Source organism: Melanostigma gelatinosum, assembly GCF_949748355.1.
Source record: "Melanostigma gelatinosum genome assembly, chromosome: 23".
Taxonomy (NCBI): Eukaryota; Metazoa; Chordata; class Actinopteri; order Perciformes; family Zoarcidae; genus Melanostigma; species Melanostigma gelatinosum.
Window position 1 is genome coordinate 6,333,994 of NC_136656.1, and position 22,849 is coordinate 6,356,842.

At 46.3% G+C, this 22,849-nt stretch overlaps 1 protein-coding gene across 1 annotated transcript in view; it reads right to left on the reverse strand.

The window, feature by feature from the left end:
- arap2 (ArfGAP with RhoGAP domain, ankyrin repeat and PH domain 2) overlaps window positions 1–22,849 on the reverse strand; it is an 86,085-nt gene that overhangs the window by 54,611 nt on the left and 8,625 nt on the right. Inside the window, exons 4-10 of the mRNA XM_079295717.1 lie at window positions 22,493–22,569; window positions 22,104–22,168; window positions 21,165–21,527; window positions 20,570–20,639; window positions 14,245–14,365; window positions 7,948–8,141; window positions 856–962 (exon numbers count right to left, since the gene is read on the reverse strand). Coding sequence (XP_079151843.1) covers window positions 856–962; window positions 7,948–8,141; window positions 14,245–14,365; window positions 20,570–20,639; window positions 21,165–21,527; window positions 22,104–22,168; window positions 22,493–22,569 — 997 coding nt within the window. The remainder of the gene's footprint in view (window positions 1–855; window positions 963–7,947; window positions 8,142–14,244; window positions 14,366–20,569; window positions 20,640–21,164; window positions 21,528–22,103; window positions 22,169–22,492; window positions 22,570–22,849) is intronic.

The following is a 22,849-nucleotide window of genomic DNA, read 5'->3' on the forward strand; positions in this document are numbered from 1 at the left end:
CGAAAAAAGGTCACTGACATGTCACGGCCACACGGTCACGTAATCACAACACTGGGTATGAAATTCATTTTCCCTCCCATGTGGGTCCCTGAAGCTCTGATGACGCAGGATGACAGTTACTTTGTTGCAATTCAGCTTTTGTCCTTTTGATAATTTCCTCTTTTTTTTGGCCCACTTGAGCTTTTACATTTTCAACGTGGCTGATTTTAACTTTGAAACCTAAAATGGTTTTATATTTGGACCGAGCAGCAAGAAGAAAAGACGGAAGATAAGTTTTAAAGTTTGAAGTGTTTTAAAGCCTTGAAAACAATCTGATTTGAATTAATCCTCCAACTCTCCAGGTAAGAAGACAAAGCCCCGGTTCTTTTCTTTTTTAAAGGCCAAACTGATAGGACTATGTGAATATTCTTTCGTACCCCAAACTCTTATCGCATTATGAGACGCTTAATACCTTACATGTATAAGAGCAGATTAACCGGAATGTTTGCCCTCGTCTCTCCGGTGTGAATACGGATGCTTTACCAGATACGACTGTTGAGATTAAAACACTGTACGGCTTGAGGCTTAGTGTACGTGAAGGGCGTGTCCGTGACTGCGTGGCTCTAATGAGATGATAATGCAGGGAGATGTATTTAAGGAAGGAATATAAATGAACCTGCAGAGGTGTACCACCTGCACCTGCTGAATACATCAGTCCGAGGGGTGTGCATTCAAAGAGAGAATCCTTCATTTAACATTCATCTTTTAGATGTATTCTCTCGCTCTCTCACAGAACTAAAGGCGCCACCATATACCACACACACTTGAGCGTGGATAGCTCTTTGTTGTGGGAGGAGGGGGCGAACCCAGACGTACCAGAAGTTCTTGAAGGGTGTGTTGATTTCAAAGCCCCGGCGGTCCCCGTCTCTAATGTTGGCGGCCGTCAGTTCCACCTCAGCAATAGCCAGGCCCGCTTTGTAGTCCTGGAAAACACAAAGAGGAGAGATGGAGATCGATAGAATTCGTATGAATCAACTGTGAGGCGGTTACAGTACAGTCACTTCAAATAATCAACAAACGGGCTTTTTAGTGGTCAGGTTAGTGTTAGTGTTAGTGTTCCAGGGAACTGGGAGGAGACCCTGTGGCAGACCCAGCATGGGACCCCCCAGGAGGAGCTTGAGGAAGTAGAGAATACTTTTCCTCCTATCTCCCCGATTGAGCGGTTTTCTTCTTCTTCTTTCTTCAATGATTAAAGGATCATTTCTTGTCATTATGCAACACGTATTTGCACGACGAAATGCAGTCGTAGCCCATTCTCGACACAAGAAAAACAGCAGTGGATTCCTATCGTGCACTTTTTAAAATGTGCATCAGGAGGAATGCAAACAGCTGCAACAAAACAATTCTCTGGGCAGAAAGCATCTGTTGGTGCAAACAGAGTCTGCCTCCTCACGTCCCGTTGGAGTCCTGCACTCTGAAGTCTTATTTCCCTGTGACGGACATTAGCCAGGAGTAGGCTGGGTAGTGGAGTAGCCTTAGGTCCTAGCTGGGTTAGCTTAGCTTCCATCTCGGCTCTCGCCTTCGGTGGCGTTTGGTCCCGGCTGGTCTGACAGGAGGATGCCGTGGGCGGCGATCGTCTCAAGGTCCGCTGAACTTTATCCGATCACTACGCTTTGTTCTCCAATGGCGATGAGTGTACCGCTGTCATACTCGCTCCAGTAACAAATGAAAAGACAGAAAATTAAATAAAAACAATGTGGCAGGGCCAGAAAGTATGCATGTTTAATACATTTTAAAAACTATTCAAAGCATCCAAATAAGAGAAAATATATTCCTAAAGGGCCATGAAGATGTTAGGGTCCTTCTCAAGACGCAAACAAGAGACCCCTCCTATTGAGGTGGGATCAACAGTTCGCCTCATTAGAGTATCAACTTGCATGGGGCTTGAATGTCATTTGGTCTAATTAAGACTAGCAAACACCAAAGAAGAACAACAATCACTGCAGTGACTGTGCTGCCTTGTTCTTGCGTTACTGCTGTGTTGAGGAAATGTCACTGGACAGAGTTATATGTGCAGGAGAAAATCGTTCGAGACAGACCAATAATGCACCAAACAGTCGTCAGCGTTTCCTCCTTCTCACCAATGACGCACAAGCTGAGTTTGTGTGTGTGTGTGTGTGTGTGTGTGTGTGTCCGTGTGCGACAGCAAAAGCTCTGTGAAAGGGAACAGGTGCCTCTGGGGAATCCAAAGCAACCCAAGCTTTCAGTCTCAATGTTTTCTGAGGGCCATTTCAGAAATAGGGGTTAGATGCAGAGTAGGGCTGGGCGATAAATCGATTTAATCGATTAATTCGAATGTGTGCTTTAAGGCGATGTGTTTTATTGAAAATCGAGAAAATCGCCCCCACCCCTCCCCCCCGTTGGGTTCCCGTAGTAGAGTGCGCGCGCATTGTTTACAAACTAAAACAATGTCACCGCCGCCGCCGCCGCCACCTCACAACAACAACCCAGCATTTTGGAGACATTCACCAACTGTACTCCGCATGAGAAGAAGAGTGCCCGGTGGAAAGCCATCACGGATGCAGTCGCGATGTATATCGCAAAAGATATGGTGCCCATATACACCGTGGAAAAGCCGGGGTTTATTCACCGTCTCAAAGCTTTGGACCCCAGGTACGTGCTACCAAGCCGTAAACATTTTTCTGACGTTGCCTTGCCTCGGCTGTACAATAGTACACGCCAAAGGATCTCTGCGGAGCTGGAGGGGATGTCATTCTACTCCGCAACAACTGACCTGTGGTCCAGCAGGTTGACCCAGACACCGATCCACTTGACTGGTGGAAGCGTCACCAACTTAACTTTCCAAGGCTAAGTACTTTAGCAAAGAAATACCTCTCTGTGCCAGCTACAAGTGCCCCTCTGAGAGGCTTTTCAGTGTGTGGGGGGGCATTGTTACATGCCACTGTGCATGCCTGAAGCCAGAGGTAGTAGACAGGCTTGTCTTCCTGGCAAAAAATATTTAGAAAAAACATGCACTACTGTTTAATACTGTTGGTTATGTTGTGAATGCACTTGATTTTGTTTACATGCACTTATTTACTGTGCAAAATATGTTATGTTGATGTTAGATCAGATGTTGCACTTTTGAAAATGTGAATGTTAAAGGGTCATATACATTTTATTTCATGCTGTGTTTGTATCAGTGTATTCAGTTAGAAAAGCTTACTGTAAAAAGTTACATTTGCACAGTTGTTTACAATGGAAGGCTACTATTTAATGCCATTTAATGTTATGTTTAATTTAATTTTATATTTAAATGATTCAGGCAAACAAAAGAGTGACCAAATACTTTTTGTATACTACAGGCACCTTTCTACAATGTTCAGGTTTTGTTTGCACTTTATTTTTATCAACCTACTTGGGAAAATCATCACAAAATAAAAGAAAAAATTGTTTTCAACAGCTTCTGTCATCTGCAAAAAATTTTGGGGGAAAAAAATCGATTTAAATCGTGAATCGGATTTTTTGTAAAAAAATCGGAGATTTTTTTTTTAGGCCATATCGCCCAGCCCTAATGCAGAGGCACTGTTTTTATAAGCTCCGATGTAACTCCGCCCTTCTCCACTTCACCCTCAGCAGTTTAGACCATTTTCCATCGCCTCGAGCTCCGACGCTGAGTCAGACAAACATAGAAAAAGAACAAAACTGGCGTCCAACATTACAATACGCAGATGAAGCCAAAAAGAAGTGAGTCAAAAGACGAGGGGGGAGAGAGAGAGAGAGAGAGAGACAGTGAGAACACAAAGCAGAGAGAGGGCCGGAGAACGTAGAAGTGAAAGAGGGTCTCGGTAATCCTCGCTGAGAGTGGGTGAGACGAGCGAAGGGGTCAGCTGAGTGGCTGTCAAGAGAGAAAGCGCGTGGAAAGCGAGAAACAGGAGCTGCAGCCGGTACGCCTCGGCAGCGAATTTAGAAAAAAGTACTGTGCCTTAGCGGGGGGGCGCTGAATGCCGCCATGCTGTGCCAGCAATAAAAGCATGTGTGTTTTCCCTGCTAACTGTTCTCCAGCAACAAAACAATTTACACTAATTACACATAAACATGGAGAAGAAAATTAATGACACCATCTTTGTTGATTAGGCGCGTTCTTGGAATTACATGGCCTCGCAGAGGAAAGACATACGTGTGTGTGTGTGTGTGTGGGGGGGGGGGCAGAATTCTTGCAGAATTCTTCAACTAATTAGCGACAAACTTCTCAGTGTAGCCAAATTGTGCAGATTGCAACACGAGGAGGAAGTCACTGGAATATTCGCCAGAGCAGGATTCCCTTTGGTTCAATTGGGGCTAATGTTGTCAAAAACCTTCATTTGACCATCGTTAGCCCCAATTACAACTCCTTCAAACTAATTCAGAGGACTGCGGTGGACAGAATTCAAGCAATTAATCTCCTTTTTTTCTAACACTTTCTGCACAAGGATATTGAGACGGAGCGAAAGCTGAAACACGGCGACAGGCTGGTGGGGACATGAAGCCTCGCGAGTAATTAAGGCGCCGTGAGCTCAGAAGACGCTCACGTAAGAGATAGACGGCGAGAGATAAAGAAGAGGAGCGAGACGAGTGAATTCACTTCACGGCCAGGTCCTTAATTGAGCTAAAAGTTTTGATGCGAGGGGCTCGGAGGCAGCAGAGGAAACTCGCCTTCTCCGTCCTATCAATTAGAACTACGCACACGCCGTTGCTCTTTTAAATTCCGTATATTCCGAGGTTTGAAGACCCGTGACTCCTCTAATGAGAGTTTCAAGGCAAGTCAGAGTGCATTATCGCTGCACGCCGAGTGGCTCAAAGCAGCGCACGGCTGTAATTTTAAAAACACGTAGAGAATAAAAGGCTTCCGTGTATTCCTGCATAAATGTTCCGTATTGACGCTGGCAGGATGTATGGAGGTCTGTGCTGTATGTGCTGAATGCTGTGCTGAGAGGGCAAAGCAGTCACCTATACCTAATGACCCTCATCCCTCTCAGGCAGCCAATTAGAGCGCTGGGCGTTAGCAGCCGTCCAGCCCTCGCCACTCGTTACCTACCCAATCTGTGCCGTGGCCTCCTGCCCTCTCCAATTAATTCACCAAGGATGGAAGGAAAGGAGGGACGGAGTGAGGAAAGGGAAGGCATTAGGGGTCAAAATAACTCGGCAAATTGCAACAGCCGAGAGGTATCGGTGGCAATAACGGAGCTTATGTGGGGAAAGAGAGAAGTGCACGTGTCATAATATACGACACGTTTCTGAGAAAGGCGGAATCCATCAACTCAAATCTAGAAGACTAGGTGTGGAAGGGAAACTCGCACCCGAAGTCAATAACCTTAACCTGCTAGGTGCTGAGCAAAGGCCTACTCAGACTACATCGGTCTTGCGTCAAATTATAATTTCTTTCAACTTTTCTCCAATCTCTCGTTGTGCGACTCGAGTCGGTCCACGGTGCCGCGCTGCTCTGAAAGAAGCCAGACGACTAAAAGCGACCTCGATCTCCAATTCCAGGTCCACTCAACCGCTTAAGATGCTCTAAAAGCATGCGGGCCGACATCGCACATGCTCAATGGAGACCAAAGACTTTTTGATTATTTGAAAACATCAAACAGTGAGACGGAGGTCAAGGAAAGCGAAGAGCTACAGATGATGATAAAAGGATAAAAAGTGGAAGAAGACAAATAATAAGGTTGAATGTAAGGAGGAAACAGAAAGAAGCAAGTGACAAATGCACTATAGTTTACTTTATACTCAGTCTATTATTTCAGTGTAAACTAAATATATCGCACCAACATTCATAAGTGACACAACACTCGCCATGTACCAGAGTAAAGCGAGTGGTGTGTAAAACGAGGTGATTATCTTTCAGTTGTATCAGGTGTGCGAAAAGAAAACCCGAGCTCATTACGAGAGGAAGGCCTCGTGAGATGAGACTCACTCTCGTGTCACGAATTCCACGAGATGGCCTTGCAAGTCTCGGGATGATGTTAATTGTTACAAAGACGATCTTGAGAAGAGCAAATGAGCGAGAGATTTAATTAAAGAGGAGATTAATTAAATCCTCAGTCTCTCTGTTATTGTGTAGTCAGAATACCTTCCCCCACCAGAGGAGGCTGGACTGCATGTGGAACGTTTGTTAAGTAGGAACCAGAGGGAGAGGGAAAAGATTTGTTTTGGGTTCAACCGAGCTGTAGTGGGACGCTGACTGCAAGAAATATGAACACCCGGCGATCAATCGATCCCTCGTCTACCGGAGTGAACGTACCCGTGATGCATGATGGGATAAGACATGAAACAAGTTGCTCTGGTGGCACCGATCTGCCTATGCAGGCCGTGTGCGGGTAATCGCGCGTGTGACTTTCTTTACCTTGGTGTTAAAACGACCTTAAACACAGCTTCATCACGGGGCTTACGGCCCGTGAGGAATGGGGTAGGGGGTGGTGAGGGAGGATGATGTTTCCAATAGCTCGTTCATCATGTTAGATTAAATACTCCACTCCAGTGAACTTGAACGGGGCAGCGGCGTGCCTCCCTCCCCGCGCTCTCCCATCACGCTCTCCTTTGCCCCCACAACCCACCGACGCTCATCCCTCACTCGTGTTGACCTCTGCACCGCCACCCTTTTCACTTCATCTTTCGACGGCTATCTCTTTGTTTCTGTCTCTTGTTCTCTTGTCTTTCAATCGCCGCCTCCCTTCCTCTCTCTCCCTGCAAAAAAAATAAAAATCTACACACACCGCCGGCGCTGCTGCCGCATTTATGCCGGGGATTTTGCTTGTAAGCTGGAACAATACAATTAATTTGTCCTCTCTCTGATTCTCTTCTTCACTCACCGTTTCTCCCGCCGTCGCAGCTCAAGCGAGTGGAAATGTGCTGACATGGAGTGATACCCAAAAGAGAATTCTTACAAAGATGTTTGTTCACGCTAATGAGGAAAATAATGAAAGGCAAACAACAAAAACACCAAAAGATAAAGCGAAACGAAATGAGAGCCAGGGAGGAATGGAGATGAAGCGCGTGTGTGGAGCATTATCAAATATGTGGAAGGCACTTTATGAAATGGTACCACTGCGTTTTGAGATATCTCGCGATCTCAGAGAGGATGTCTTGCTGCCGGGACAGGCACGAGAACAGAGTCTCAGTACATGAGCCGGGACTTTAATTGGACTCAAATAAGAGAAACTTTGAAGAAGTGAAAACTCATCTGTTCTTCATTCTGCAGCTAAAAGGAGACGTAAGTTATATTGCTAACTAAGTCGGCTAATAAAGGACTGCTGACTTATTGGGTCCTTTGGTGAACAAATGCAGTAAACAGATTGATTTGAAATGTTACAGATTACAGATTACTTGTTACCCTGTTAAAAAAAACAAGCAATTTGTAAATTAATGACGTAATAAACAAAGGGCGACTTGGCCCTAAAAGCAAAAGAGTGCTGGGGCAGTCTGCTGCCTGCCTAGCATCGACTGCACTATTAAAGTAATTAGGAATACCCCCGACTAAAGCACAATATCAACCCAAAGGATAAGGACCTAAAAACTATAACTATATTATCACTTGTCTTGGAGAGAAGCCTCTACTAAAAATTCCAACCCTGCACACATCAATTTGTCCGAGTTGGCCACCGGGGAATTTATTCCCCTCTCTCCCACGTCCAAAGTCTAAACCCGGCCAATGAAAGGAGCTTCATATTTCAAAGAGGACGTGAGTTGGCCACACCCAGTCATTCCTCTGGGTTGTTCCCGCCAGAAATAGAGCACAATATATCCCAGGACCCTGAAGCATTTTCACACATATATATATATGTATTGACTTTTTGCATTACACATTCATGAACATCCCCATCGCCACACGTGCTTCAAATGTTCTGTGATTATTATCCTCTTTTTTTTTTTTTCAAACAGGAAGCTGTCATCCTGTAGAGAGGAAGTCCCGGCGGTGTTGGAATGTACCTGTTCTGTTTTGCAGAGCCTGACTTTACTCCCCGCCAGGGACACCAGCACTCTGCCTTTGTAACCGCGGAGCTCCAGCGAGCCTCGCTTGTTTGTGGAGGAGGGGCGGGGGAGGCTGTCGGAGCGCTTCTGGGAGCCGCAGGCGGGGGGGCGCGTGGCCGTCTGAAGAGTTTCCATCCACTCCTGGCGCTCCCCTGTGGACACGTGCATGAGTGAGAGACAGACGAGAAGAAGAGAGGCGTGAGAGCGCAAAAGAGAGAGAGAGAGAGAGAAAAGAAAACACGAAATGGCAGAAGGAGAACAAGACAATGAGAGATCAGGGCATCTTAAAGTCTTTGAATCGCAGTGTTAATTCATCACTTTTACATCCCTTCTGTGAGTAACACTGGCTTGTTGGCTACTAAACGTCCGTTGCATACTGATAAGAGAAAAGTCTAAAAGAAAGAGGAATTGAAACACAGGATGAGCTGCTATTGGTGTAAATGAACTGGGGGGGAAAATAATATCATGCAAAGCTGAAAAGTGGAAATTCTAGCACGAGCGATAGCGATAGCGGGGACTGTGAGATTGGCAAGCCTCGAGCGAGATGTGGCCGGGGGTAATTTGAGTCAAACACACCACCTAATTAAAATGTATAACTAAAACAAATATTTAGCTTCTAATGAGGTTCTGCGGATCCAATCGTGTGTCTCAACCTGGAAAACAACGCAGCGAAGTCACAGAAATGCATTTTGGAACGCACGGAGCGGTTTGATGGATCACTGACTTCATCAGCTGGAGCTAGCAAGTCAGCTGTGCGTGTTGGTTGAAAACACTGCGATCTGACCTTTTAATATTTCCAGTTGACTTACAACCGAACCTTTTTTAAAAGGAATCCTGAATATGCACATGAGGGCGTCACGCATGATAGCATGTAAACATGTTGAGGCTAAAGCTAACTGTTGAAGGCACGAAGTGATGATTCATGTAAAGGACAAAAGAAGCCTTTGCAGTGTAGAGCTGGTCAGACCTAGTACTAAACTTTTGACAAATAAAAACGTAAGATCAGAGTGACCTGCAAACCCTAAATCTTATTTTGGGAGGTTTAATGACTTTGGAAGTAACGCTAGGTTCCTAGCGTAGTAGCAAGCTAGTTAGCTGTACATGCTAATGTTGGCGGCTTACATCAGAGCGGACTAACACACATTTCTTACACTTCTGCTCCATGTTATTGGTTTTGGAAAGGGTAAAAAAAAAATGTAAAACAAGACCGCATCATCCGAACTGTTTGTATACCGTTTAGTATTTCTACTATAGCTCCAAAGCTCGACAGGCCTGCAGTGCCTGGACACAGCTGCTAAGACATGATTTGAGGTTCACAAACGGCCACATTCAGTGTCTTCAAAAACCATTTGTCCTTGAACATGACACAGACTCTCTGACTTACTGTGGATTACCTCACAGCCGAGCGGCTCAAGCATACGAGGCGATGCATCGCGTATCGTCCGGGGTTTACATCCAAACGATGCACACTCGACAAAAAGGCCTCTCAGATATCTTCCTCTGCAACTTTGTTTTTCCAAATGGACATGAAACCGACGCCGCGGAGGCCATTCCCCTACCGCCCGAGACGTTGCGCTATCAAAGCCGGCAAAGTGGAAAGACAAGAGATACCAAAAAAGGATTGTATACACAGACACACACTCAGACATCACAGGTCCAGAGCAGCGCCCACTGTGGTAACTGTTCAATACAAGGACAACAAAAAGGAGGAGAACAAGAAATGTACTGTTGTTAAAACTAAGCAATTGGGATGGACCGGACAATTTGAGAAAAGGCAACAAGACACCTTTTTTTTCTGAGTCTAAACCTTTTTTTGGGCTTGGAACTCATCCTAAAAACACTCAAGAGGACAGAATGACAGACTCTCTTCTGAAACACAAAAAGTGACAAAGTGATGCGCTCAGAACAACAGTGAGCATTTGTTTGGTCACACGGAGGCATCACAACCCCCTTTTTTTTACAGAAAATGTATTTTTGGAGACCCATCAATCTGATCAAACAACAGGATGGAGGACGTCGTGAATGTTCCCCAAACTTAATTTCCCAACGGCCCCCTTGTATTTTATCAACACGTCGCCCAAAATCCATTAGCTGTGTGGAAGCATGCGGAGATGTGTGTAGGAAGTCAACAAATGATACTGTTGAAGAAGAGACAGAAGAGTTGTTTTCATTGCCCATGGGTCCACTTGGTCACCAGCAACCAAGATCCAGAGTTTTGCGAAGCCCAAATCATATCCGAGGCTTTCTCAGGGACCTGTCAATCATCTCGTGGCCACTGTAAATTTACCTTAATTAACTTCTCGATTTTGCGACCTGCTGACCTCGTCGACCCTTCCGCACATGTGCGAGCATGCGAAACATATCCGCGAACATCTGAAGAAAATTTTCTCCTCCGAGTATCTGGCACTCACACACTCACACACACACAACCCTCCTGAGCTCCCAAATACTGTATCCGCCGCCTGGTTCCGAACTCACCTCTGGTCCGGCTTCCCCCCCCCCTCCACAGATTCTTATGAATTTACAAAGAGCTAATATCAATAATGAACGGCCTCCTCCATTATTCACTGCTCTTTACATCACTAGCCTTTAGTGTTCCATTCCCAACCTTGCTTTTCTGAGTTCCATTACCTGTCCTGCACTCACTTATTTGCCTGTTCATTTATTCAGGGCCTTCCTCTCTCCCTCCCTCTCCTCTTCGCCCAAGCTGTCAATCCCGAGTGGGGCGGGAGAGCCGGAGCGAGGACGGAAGGTGGGAGGATTGAGAGAAAAAACTCGAGTGAAGCCGAGGAGACGAATGTGTCTTGCTTATGATTGAGTGATGTTGGTTGTTTTTTTGTTTGTTTGCGCACACGGTCTCGCACATGAACCTCCGGTCGTGCTTGCCAAAATGATTTTCACTCAGCCTGCAACACATGCCCTCACCTCCGTCCACTTTACATAGATAGAGAGAGACAGAGAGACAGAGACAGAGACAGAGAGAGATTATCCTCATTGAGAAGTGGATGAGATGAGAGCCAGGTCCACTTAGCGCTCAACAGAGATCTTAGCCTCCCACGCAGTCTCCATCAAAAGGAAGAAGGATTTTGTTTTTTTTTAAAGGAAAAAGCCAAAGCGGCGGGATGGAGATTTCCTTTGTTTTCCGTCATTTCAATCCTCTCAGCCCAACAAGCAGGCACAACACAGAACTAAATGTTTACATTACGAGTCATATTTTGAGCCTGGCCGATGCATCGACATGTGACAATGTTGGTGTCTGCATATAAGTCCGTTAATGGGTAACAAGTGGTTGCAGGACAGAAACCCCAAAGACAAATTAAATTCCTCATCATATTACAGAGCTCAGAATTCTTTAATGATGACTGTATACGCTCAACACCAGCTACGGAGCTGATATCAAATGTTGTTGAATGTTAAAAGCTGCCACTGGGTCGTACAACGCGAGAGTGAAATATGTACTGCGAGTTTATACAACTTTACACCCACTCCGTGTCCTCCTGAGCTTATTTTTCTTCCATCATCCTCCCTCTGGCCTGTTCCCGACCATTTTGTTGTTATCGCTACTTATTCTCCACATCTCTCTCGTAACACCCCCCTTCCCCTGTCATCTCGAACAAAACTAACGTGTTCGGAGCGGGCTTTGAGGAAAGGCAATTGCCGAAGCATCGGAATACAAATCATCAACATTTCTTTACACCATAAATCCCATCTTCTCTCTTGTAGCACAGCTGTCTGCATCCCCTCGCCAACACCCCCCCTTTCTTGTCCTGACCGTTTTCCATCACTCTCCGCCGTGTCTCTTCCTGCCAAACTCTACTTTCCTCCCTTTCTCTTGCCTGCCTTCCTTCTCTCCTTCCATCTCTCCTATATCGCGAGCTGACAGTACCTGAGGGAAGAGGCCACCTGCAGACCGAGTGGAGAATCGGCCGACAGCTGTGTGCACACTCTCTCCGGTGGCCTTCAATTATTCACTCGCTTCTCCCCCCCTCCTCCTCCTCCTCCTTTCCCTCTCTCCATCTTCACTCTGCCCTTTTCATCTCTCTGCCTTTACCTCTCTGTTGCTTCTTCGCACCGAGATTGCGTGTCTGCCTCCCTTTCACTCGGTCCATTTCTGTTATTCCCTCATTTAATCGCTTCCTTTCCCTTGTCCCCCCCCCGCCGCCAATCCTCATCTTCCACTTTCCCCCTCCTGGATGCCTTTACACTCTCGCGCACACTCCTCTTACCATCACTCCACCATCATCCCCCCCCCCCCTACTGCATCAGCACCAGCAGCCCCATACCTCCACTTCACTAACCTACTCCTTCTCTTTCCCTGTCTCCTCATGTCTCCCTCTTTCTCATGTGTTTCCCCCAAAGATTGATGACTCACTGCCATGAGGCGAATGGGCCTGTTTAAAGATGCATGAGGGGATGAGGCCAAGTTTAATCCTCTCTCTCTCTCTCAATCCTTTCTTCTGACAGCAGCAGCCACCTCTGCGAGAGGCTTCCCACTGATACCGGGCGGTCAGAGGCCACCTCCGAATAAGACAGCCCCCCCCTCTCCCTCTCCCCTCTCCGAGCGCTTGTCAGGACGGCTGAGTGTGACGTATGACGATCAACTGGCTGACAGCGTGATAAATGACGCCGCTAAGGACCCGCAACTCATAAAACGGACAAAAAAAAAAGGCAGATATCGATATGACGCTGCGCTGAATCGACAGGGTGAGAAGGAAGAGTCGCTGGTGCTCGGTGTGGTGAAAATAGATGAAAAAACAAAGTTTAAAAGGGCACGTTTGGCGACTGTATTGCTTCTTTTTTCTTCTATAAACCAAAGGAGATACGAAACTGCGTGAGAAGAACACTAGTTCAGAGATGATATGGTTTCCCCTCGTGTTTTAATACAGTAGTATAAGGTGCCATGCGAGTACTTTAAAGTGCTGCAGACCAAACAAATATGGTGTCAAGATTTTCACTGCTGCATATTCCGATATCAGACACACAAAATAAATCAGGTACAGACTTCAAAAACTATTCTGATATCCTCAAAAATGTTCCACCTGACTGATGAAACCCGTCGCCCTACGCATTAGAATCGACTCAAACAGCTTTACCGCGATACATATTTCTAAATGAGTCCCGAGCAATAAACGACCAGTTGAACTTATCAAAAACTACAACAGCGGACGCTCAATATCAATGAGTAATATGTCAAATATTGATAATTATAGTTGTCGCACAGCAGACGTCGATGTGTCAATAAGTTCTCATCGGTCCGGCGGACCCCCGTTTAGCGAGTGAGCGGTTTGACCCCGAGCGGCCTCATAGACCGCCATCAAGCAAGAGGTAAGGAGCTGGAAAAGCTCTCATTAAGGCCGACTCAGACAAAGCTTCCTCCGATTTATCTGGCAGAAAGATGGAGAGAGACTATTAAAAAAAGGACGTTTCCTGGGAGATTTGAGAGTTTGTTAATTTTTTTTTATACGGTCTGTCCCTTTAGAGTGTCTTAATAACATAGGTCCAGACAGGGACATGAAGTCATTACTGCCACCAAGATCTCCCGAAGCGTCATTTAAATAGCACAATATTCAGGGGGCGTTTAAGAGAGACTATTCCTGATACTTGAGAAATATGCTTAATTGCTTTCATTCCGAGAGTGAATCGAGAAGATGAATATCAATCTCACATCTGTGTTTGTCAGGTAGGGAGGTGGAGTCAGGACATGTTTAGCCTAGCTTAGCATAAAGACGAGAAACCGGTGAAACAAGTAGCCAGTCTTTCAAAATACTCGATATTAAAAAGTGATCTTTCAAGAATTTAGAAGCTGTATTTTTTGTGTGTTGTTATTTGAACGGATCAAAAGCCATTTCAGTTTGCATCCAGTTTTTATGCTAAGCTAGGCTAAATACCCCAACTTGAAGAGACTTGACACTGATCTTCCCATGTCTCACTGTGAAAGAAGGCAAAATGTAGAACTATTTATTTACATGCGGGTACCTGGCAAAATGATTTAGACGGCACGCAGAGGAAGACAGGCAGGAAAGGGGGAGGCAGAAGATGACCACATTTAGAGAGGAGTGAGGCAAGGATGGGAGACGAGAGACAAACGTAAAGGGAGGGGGAGGACAGAGAGAGAAGAACAAGGCTAGACAGGGAATCAGACGGTTAGAGCGGCAAATACAGACTGACCAGCGGAACAGAGTGAGTGGACGTTTGTGCCAAATTTGAAGTAATTTCCTCCAGGAGTCCCTGGAATAATCAAACTCACGGACTTACCTTCTCTGTCAGCTCTGAACGTGAAGGTCCGAAGGGCGGTGACCACCTCAAACTTGTTGTCCCCGAGTCCTCGCACCTGTCTGACGGCGGTGGCCAGGATCATACCTTTGGAGTACATCTCCTGAAGAGACAGAGAGACACACATAAACAGACAGATAAGAAGAAACAACACACTAAATAGGTATATAAACTCGAGCAGACACACACGCAGCCTCATGCATACTAACACTGTTGTTGAATTGTTGCCTATTCCTATTATCTGCATCTGTGGACCCACAATTTGCGTATTCAGGGGCGCTGTTTGCAGCGATAGATGTGTAATTCTGAGTTTTATTACAGTCGGCTACGATGGCATTCAATTCGAAGCGACACTGACGGACACCCTCATCCAACTGGAGCCATTAACCATCAATACGACGTCAAATGTATTTGCAGGAATAGCTTCCCTGTTCCCTTTCAAGCAGTAGCTTTGATAAATGGCCCAGAGCTCTTGAACAAGAAGCATTTCAATCAAAAGCTGCTGCAGGAACACGAACAGGAACGATGACAGAATACGACTCCATACGAGCCGCGTACCGTTAAGAAAGCCTGTTGTGTTGATGTGATCTTTGACATTCACGCAAATCACTCAAATTATAGACGAGAAATATGTGCGATTTGAAATAGAGGCGTGAAATAGCAGAAAAGAGTGGATTACGTCGCATTAAAGAAGACTGTCAATAGGGTGTTAGGATACATCATCAAACAAATCCTCACGCTGAAAACAAACTTCTCAAATATTTGGCGAGGGGATTTGGGTAAAGCACAGGAAGAGCTTTTTTGATTGAGCGTGTGTGTGTTGTTTCACTACCCCCCCCCCATGTTTTCCCGCAGCAGCTCTCGTAAGGAGGTATCTAAATAAGGAGGATGTTGCACTGGAGGCTTCATGACCCTTTTCACAACCTCCCTTGACAATGGCAATTAAAGTACTGGGTCATTGTCGATACCAAGAGGAGACAAAATCAAACGTCAATACCACCACTTCTAAAAGAAGCGAGGAGAGAGTGGTACCGCCGTCGAGTCAGCATTCACACTGTGATGTGGCGAGTGCAACAGAGAAATGCCCTTAAAGTAGATGGAAAAAAAGCTAACAACATGTCGGACTGTAATGTTCTTGCAATAGTCTGTGTGTGTGTGTGGGGGGGGGGGGGGGGGGGGGGGCAGTACATTACGCTTCTGTAGAGGCGTGAAAATCACTGGGTTATAAAAAAGGAAAAGAAAGGGGTCGTTGCAAACATTGCATTATTCATGTCGATAATGTCATTGTCATCGCAAAGAATGGAAAAAAAATTAAAAATCATAAAAAACAGACGTTCCTTTTTTTCCCCCGATCTGTCGCTCTTCAGCGGGCTCGACCTGAATTTTCGTTCTCTGCCGCCATGTGCACAATGTAATAACTGGCGGTGATCGCCATGCACAAAACTGTGTGTTTGTTCTACTGTACTGCCGCGGCCTGGGTGCAGGTGAGCGAGGAGACAAGATGAAGGAAGTGAACTTCTGACTCTCTCTCTCTCTCTCTGTTCTTAATTAAGCCGGTGACCTTGGCAGCCACAAAAAATTGCCTATTTTTAGAGACCGTACAGCCAGGAATATTGCAGGTGGCACAGTCAGTCAGGGAGAGGGGAAAAAAGCATTTGAGAAATTAGGTTGATGTGAAAGGCCAAGGAGAGGACTGAGAGAGAGAAAAGGAAAAAGAGATAAAATAGAGAAAAGATTTTTAAAAAAAACAGAAGAAGAGGCAAACCAGAGTCAGGAGGAGAAAGAGGTGCAGCTAGAGGAGAAGAGGGAGGAAAGAAAGACATCATATCGAGATGAAGAGGCCTGAGAGGGTGACGGTGGGGTCCTTCTCATATTAAAACAGGATGTTAACAATGGCGAGAAGTGGCTCAACCTAATTACCGACGGCCGGCTTTGTGCGTTTCTCTCCCGAGGAGTTCCACACCAGCATCTCCCCCTCTTTCTCTCTCGACATTTAGATAGAAGTTAAAAGGAAGGTGAGGAGGAGAGAGCAAGAGTGTGTGTGTGTGTGTGTGTGTGCGTGGATTAGCTCGGTAGCTGTGTGCTGCTAATTATACCCCGGTACGGGTTAACAGTAATTAATTGTTTTAATTCTGCTTTTTGGGGTCATGAAGGAGAGAGAGTTGTTTAATTGCGAGTTGTGCATTTGTAAATACACTCGACAGCAGAGTCGGCAGAGGAACGACAAAAGGAGGCGGTCAGTGTTCAGGAGGTGGATTCAGACGCAACGCATTCGCCCGCACACACACACACACACACGCGCACACACACGCACGCACGCGCGTAATGTTTGTCGACCGATCTCGAGAGGACGTACTGCCAAGGAACAATGAGGCCTAATTATCTCTCTTCCTCCAATAACAGACACACCTGACTGACCTCCCTCTGCCAAAGATCTCCTCCACACTCATTTCCCCTCCCTCTGACCTCCCTCCCACTCTCGACTCCCTCCCTCCCACGTCCTCTCATTGCAGCCGTTCCCACGTCACTATGCCTCTCGCTCTGCCCTCCCAACAATTATCCGGCTGTATCATTTTGCAGGGCGGTGTTACTTCTTCTTCTTCTTTTTCTTCTCTTTCTTTTCAACTGCGCATCCTGGCTGGATAACCATGTCTCCTTTCTTTCTCAAAAACAACCTGGTGAACTTCAGGAAACAATTAAGGCAAAGCAATTGAGCTAAAGCCTACAATAATGGAGGCAGCGTGGGGGATGAAGCAGGGAGGAGGGTGAAGGAGAGTGGAAAGAGTTTTTTGCCACCAGCATGGAGTTCAGCTTCTGGCGTCTCCACACATCATCAATGGAGGCACGAGGACACCAGCTGGTTGGAGCAGAGAACTGCACCTTTGAGAGAACAACGCCTCTTTGCTCTGGTGTTTCCCTGAGCGCGGTCCCTGAAGGATTTTAAAGATGTTGCCTCCAGGCACAGCTGTTATGAGTCTTTATGAGGATAGTATGTTGTCAAATAATAAATTAACGTGTTGTTTGATGAAGGAAATGTTTGCTGAATAACACATTCCTCCAATTTAAATCTCAAATCCTAAATGTGAAAGTTTCAGCGTAACTTTAATATGCCAGACTGAACACATGTGCCTTCCTCTTTGTTTACGTTACCCTTTTTTTTCCTTCTTTTTTTAACGCCTCCGGGCTTCCCCTGGTAAGCCAGTGTTTAATGTCAGAGCGCTATGAATTGTGGGTAATTCCCTCAGGCAAAGTCTGCCGAAATGCGGACTTACAGAAAGAGAGCATAAAAGGGCTCAAAGTGTCTCCGAGAGAGCCCTCGAGCACTTGACGATTTGACAGTGGGACAGCCATTAACCCCTCACAGACTTCGTGGGAACGTGCCTACAAGTCTGCGAGTGTGGAGGAGGCTGGGATTATCTTCAGTATCTTCTGGCATCGAGTTTAGGGTTATGCTCGAACCTGCACTATTTCCTTTTTTCGGTGCTGTAAACACATTTATGTAATCGGGTTACGACTCTCTATTCACTCTCCTTTCAGCTCAGTTTAGTGCCTCGCCAACTCCTGAGGAAAATATCTGGCTCTTCAGCAGCTAAAATGCTCCACTATGGTGGACAGTCGCTAAATACGTCGGCGCAGGGCGGAGTGGAGGGTACAGCGGAGGTTTGGAGCTTTCTTACTGAAAACTGCTGAGGTCAAAAACAAGCAAAAACCAAAAACAACGAGCTGAAAGACACTAAAGCTCTTTTCTAGAGAGCTACTTAGATTTAAAGGTGGTAAATCTACCTGAGGGCTGGCGTGAATTCAAATGATATCTATTCTTAAATGTCTCTCTGTATGAATAAGAATTCTTGGATATCAACATATGATCAGGCCATAACAAAGGGGAATTAAACCCATGGAAGTACACTGCAGATTGCGACTGAACATGTTACATGTATTTTGTCACGGAATAAAATGGGAAAAAAAAAAGAAACACTTGAGGTGTTACAGTAAGCGTCTGCAGAGGCATCTTGGGAAGACACAGGAGGGGGTTAGCAGAGGAGCTTTTAAGGCTTAGAAGGAGAGAGCGTCAGACAATCAGGCAGACTGATGCACTCAAAGACTGATCCTCGGTCCTAAAACCTCATCTTGCCTCCACCTCCCTCCCCTATCCTCTCATACCCCCCCAGTCATCCTCCACACCTCCTCCCCTCACTACCCTGAAGCCAGGCTTTGGACTGTTTTCATAAACACACACACACGACACCGCACCAGGACCCTGAAGACTACATCTCAGGCCCAAAGCTCTCTCCCGAGTCAATCCCGGTGTTGACGAAATCAGGTGAAAGGGGGTGATTGATGAGGCGGGATTGGACACAACGCTGCAGAGAGGGAGAAGTGAGACCGAGCGTCTCGCTACTCTCCCACGCCACCTCCGCTACCCCCGATGATGACATCACGGCGGCCAGAGACCTTCAAGCTGCGACTGTGATTAAGTGCGATTAGTTCTGTCTGAGGCTGGCAGGATTTTTAACTACAAAAGGTTTTTTTTGGGGGGTGTTGAAAGTTGGAGAAAGGGAACAAGCATGAGAATGGTTTCGTGTCGAGGCATTTGTATTTTTGTGTTTCGGGTAGTAAAAGACTGGATATGATAAGAACATGAAACCATCCTTTATCAGGCTCGATTAAACTTAAGAGTCCAATCTTAAATAGAGTGCAGACCGCACCAATTTTGCCAGATGATAAGAAAAGATAAGATTTGAGACAAAGGGAATCAATTCAAAACAGATTCTGTCAAGTTAGCTAATGCTAACGTGCTAAACTACAGTGGTGAATACGGTAAACATCAGCATGTTACCTCGGCATTGGCATTGTGGACACTGTGACGTCAGCACTTAGCTCATTATTAGATGTAAACATGAGATGATGGCAGGTTCAGTATTAATCATGGCTTCCGATACAGCTAGTCAGTCGAGTTTAGTTCCACTTTATTCGGTTTTTTTTCATCTTCATATATGGAGAGATGGTGCTCGACCCCTCCGCTCACCCGAAACATGATGAAGCCCGCTGCTTTCTCAGAGGGGAGAGTCACATTGGCAGGATGACTTTTAAAAAGTCTAAACAACAGTCTCTTGTTCCCTCTCTCACACACACACACACACACACACGGGCAAACTTTTCATCTTTCCAGAATCTGTCGCGCCGACAGTGACATGGAGCTTAAAGTGCTGACTCGCCGGCCTCCCTGCCGATTCCCACTCTGCCGGCGACGGAGCGTGTCCTGACAAATAAAGCAACGAATGCGACGAAAAAAAAAAAAAGCGAGAACGAGGGGGGAGGGGAGAGCACGGAGGGCTATAATTAGTAAGTGATTAACGAGCCGGCTTCAGACGGGTCCCACATCATTGATTGTGATGTTGTGCAACGCTTGCCGCAGCGGAAACGAGCCGGCCCTGGGAAACGGGCGCCGAGTTCACGCTCTCACACACACCGAGATGCGTTTGTTCTGGATACATCCAACGGTCATTAGCGGGAACACGGAGGCAAAGCACATTATGTCAGGGCAGGTTGTGGTCGCGTAACGATAGCTGGAGAACACAGAATTCATGCATTAAGAGAGCTTTTTTTCCAAGAGGATAACACCAGGGTTTGTGAAAGCTCCTCCGATAAACACAATGTACACTCAACAGTTCGCATTCATGTCACATTAATCATCTGTTGTACAATTACATCTGCTGTTCACTTTTGTCAGTTGTTGTCAGTTTTCAAACTAAACAGGTGGAGGTGAAGCGGCCATATTTGCCTGCATCTTGGTCTGCCTCCTCTCCACGTTCTGCTTTTTCCAACTCCCATACTCTCACCCAACAGCAACCCCTTTCCCTCCCCACGTCCCTCCCTCTCCCTCCCTCTGATGATGAGGCAGGCACTGCTAAGCGAAATTTCAAACTCAGCTGTCAGACAGAAGGAGAATGAAGAGAGGTAGAGGGAGAGAGAGAGAGAGAGAGAGAGAGAAACGCTGAGTGGAGGCAAAAAAAAGGAGAGAAGTCGTCCCTTCCCCTGCTGGTCAGGTGCCAACGTCAATGCACTCTACTGTACGGCTGAGCGGGCACAGAGAGCGCTGTCACGCATGGCGTAATGTCGCTCCGTCCTTGCCCCCATTCTTTACCCTGCCGAGCTAATGATGATGACGAGAATGAGGAGGAGGAGAAAAGGGAACGAGAAGGGGACACTTAGGACGCGCTCAGCTGCTCATCGTATGGATTTCTGTCGAGGGAGCGACTTCGTAGCGGGAGGGGAAGGAACGTGTGAACGTGCACACGCACTGTACCTTGTCATTGTTGTAGTAGGCCAGACTCTCTCCGTCGAACCTCACCCACCTCCTTTGAAAGATATAGTTCCTGCAATGAGAAGGTGAGGCGTGCAAATTCAACCCAAACTGAACCACTTTGGAGTGAAAGACGCAACACTGATCCAGAAACCGTCAAAGACAGTAAGCCGGTTACTAAATCTGCTCGGAACAGGTACTCATATTTCATGAGTGCCATTGATTCATTAACGTCAGGAGTTGTATCAACGGCTGTCAATTAGCATAATCAAAACAAATGGGCACTTTCAATTTGAATATTCAACAGCCGTGGGCGGTTTTCAAAATCTATGCAAATAGGGCGGCGAGGGAGAATATAAAAAGGAAGTGAATGATTGATAGCTTCGGTTTTGGAGCAACGGTGAAGCAAGTTGCACGGAGACATATATGTTATGTCGCCAGAAAAAGCCAAACTAAGTGAGGGCAAATACTACAATGTTATCTCCCATCTTACTTCCCCTTTCGTTGGTGCAGTGATCACAGATAGTTGCGATCAGATTAAGAACACTATTTAATGTCTGATTTAATCACAGTTATCTTCTGCAGTACTGTAACCTACCCTTGAGGCGACAGCTTGTCCAGCCAGCCCACTTTGAGCACCTGGTGTTTGGGGGCTCCGTAGAAGCACGCGTACGGAGAAATGTCCGGCAGCGCACTGCTGGCCACGCCCCCCAGAGCGTCGGCGGGGCCCGAGTAGAGTTCACACTCCACCATCGTCAAAGAGCCGTCCTGAGGGCCGGAGGCCCCTGGTCCCACAGCGGCACCCTCCGGGTTCACCGGAGAACTTTGGACCGAACCGGCTCGCGGCAAAAAGACGACACACTCGTCCACCGTCGAGTACTCGTCTCTGTGGGGGTCTGGGATTGTCGGAGCAGGGGGAGGACCTTTTTCCTTGGATTTTTTCCGTTTGGGCGTCTTCTTTCTGTCGGAGCGTAGATGACAGTTACAAGGAGCAGTTCATCATTTTGGGAAATACTGATAATTGTTTTCTTGCCGAGAGACAGATAAAAAGCTGTTAACACCGTCATGTCTGTTAAGGGTGTAGTAAGAGTCAGAAGTGATTAGCTTAGCATATAGCCTAGGAGCGGGAGAAACAATACGTTTTTTATACTATACTATTACTTACACATCAATCAAACAAGATAGAAGGTGTTACTTCATTAGGTCAAGAAGTTCTGGAAGGCAATTTGTTTTATTTAAGTTTGCCGTCCCCCATCGCTTCCACTATTTATGCTGAGCTAAGCTAATTCCCTCCCGACTCCAGCTATATGTAAGTAGCGAATAGACATGGAAGTGGTCCTGATCACATCTTCTTCTCGGCATGAAAGTGAACAAGCATCCAAAACGCTTCCTTGAAGAAGGCCCACCCTCATGTGTGTAGGAAATGTATAATTATTGCCCAAAATCTCTTATATGTGTCATTTACAATGCAGCCTAAGAATGGCATCTACTCTGTGGCCACTTCTTTTTTTATCTGCATCCCATCAGCGTACCGTACCTCTGTTTCTTCTGTTTGATCTTGTCCTTAAAGCTCCTCTGTAACCCTTCTTTAGCGCCTTGGTCCTACAGAGCACACACCAGAGAGATTCACATCAGATGAAGAGAAGGTGTCCATCTCTCCGTCAGACACCGTTATCGTGTTGCTGCACGAAGCTATGTTAACTTCAGTGGCTAGGTGACATTTCCATTAACCTCAGGTGGCAAACTGAAACGAGCACATTTTTCCACTCTGTCCAATGGTGACAACGCCTACACCGAGAGGGAAGTTTGCTGTGCGGCCCTGCGGTTGAAACGCCGCCGATAAGTGTTCAGAGATCTGAGAAATGTCTGTTCCTCTTTGGTGAGCTGCTACTCACTGTCCACTCGTGGGAGTGTGCGCCGTCTTACCGCAGTGCTTTCGGGGTTGTTGTACAGGAACAACTCTCCGTAGGGAGCGATGGCCGTCAAGGTTCTTTGAAGTGGAGCTAGAAGAAGAAAAAAAAAAAAGGACACAGACACAACACAATGGTGGCTTTGTCGCGGCATTGAAACTTGCAGTGTGAAGGCCTAAAGATGGTGCATGAAAGTGAGGAGCTTAACCGGATTATTCCAGTCACATTTTAAAATCTTTGATTCAACCAACTCATTGATCTGAATGAACGTGAAAGCACTTGATCCCCGTCAGCAGTCAACTAATTACATGTGTTGTTTTCGCATGCTTATCTCTCGGCCTCGGATCCTTTTCCTCGCCCCAACAGGGAGTGT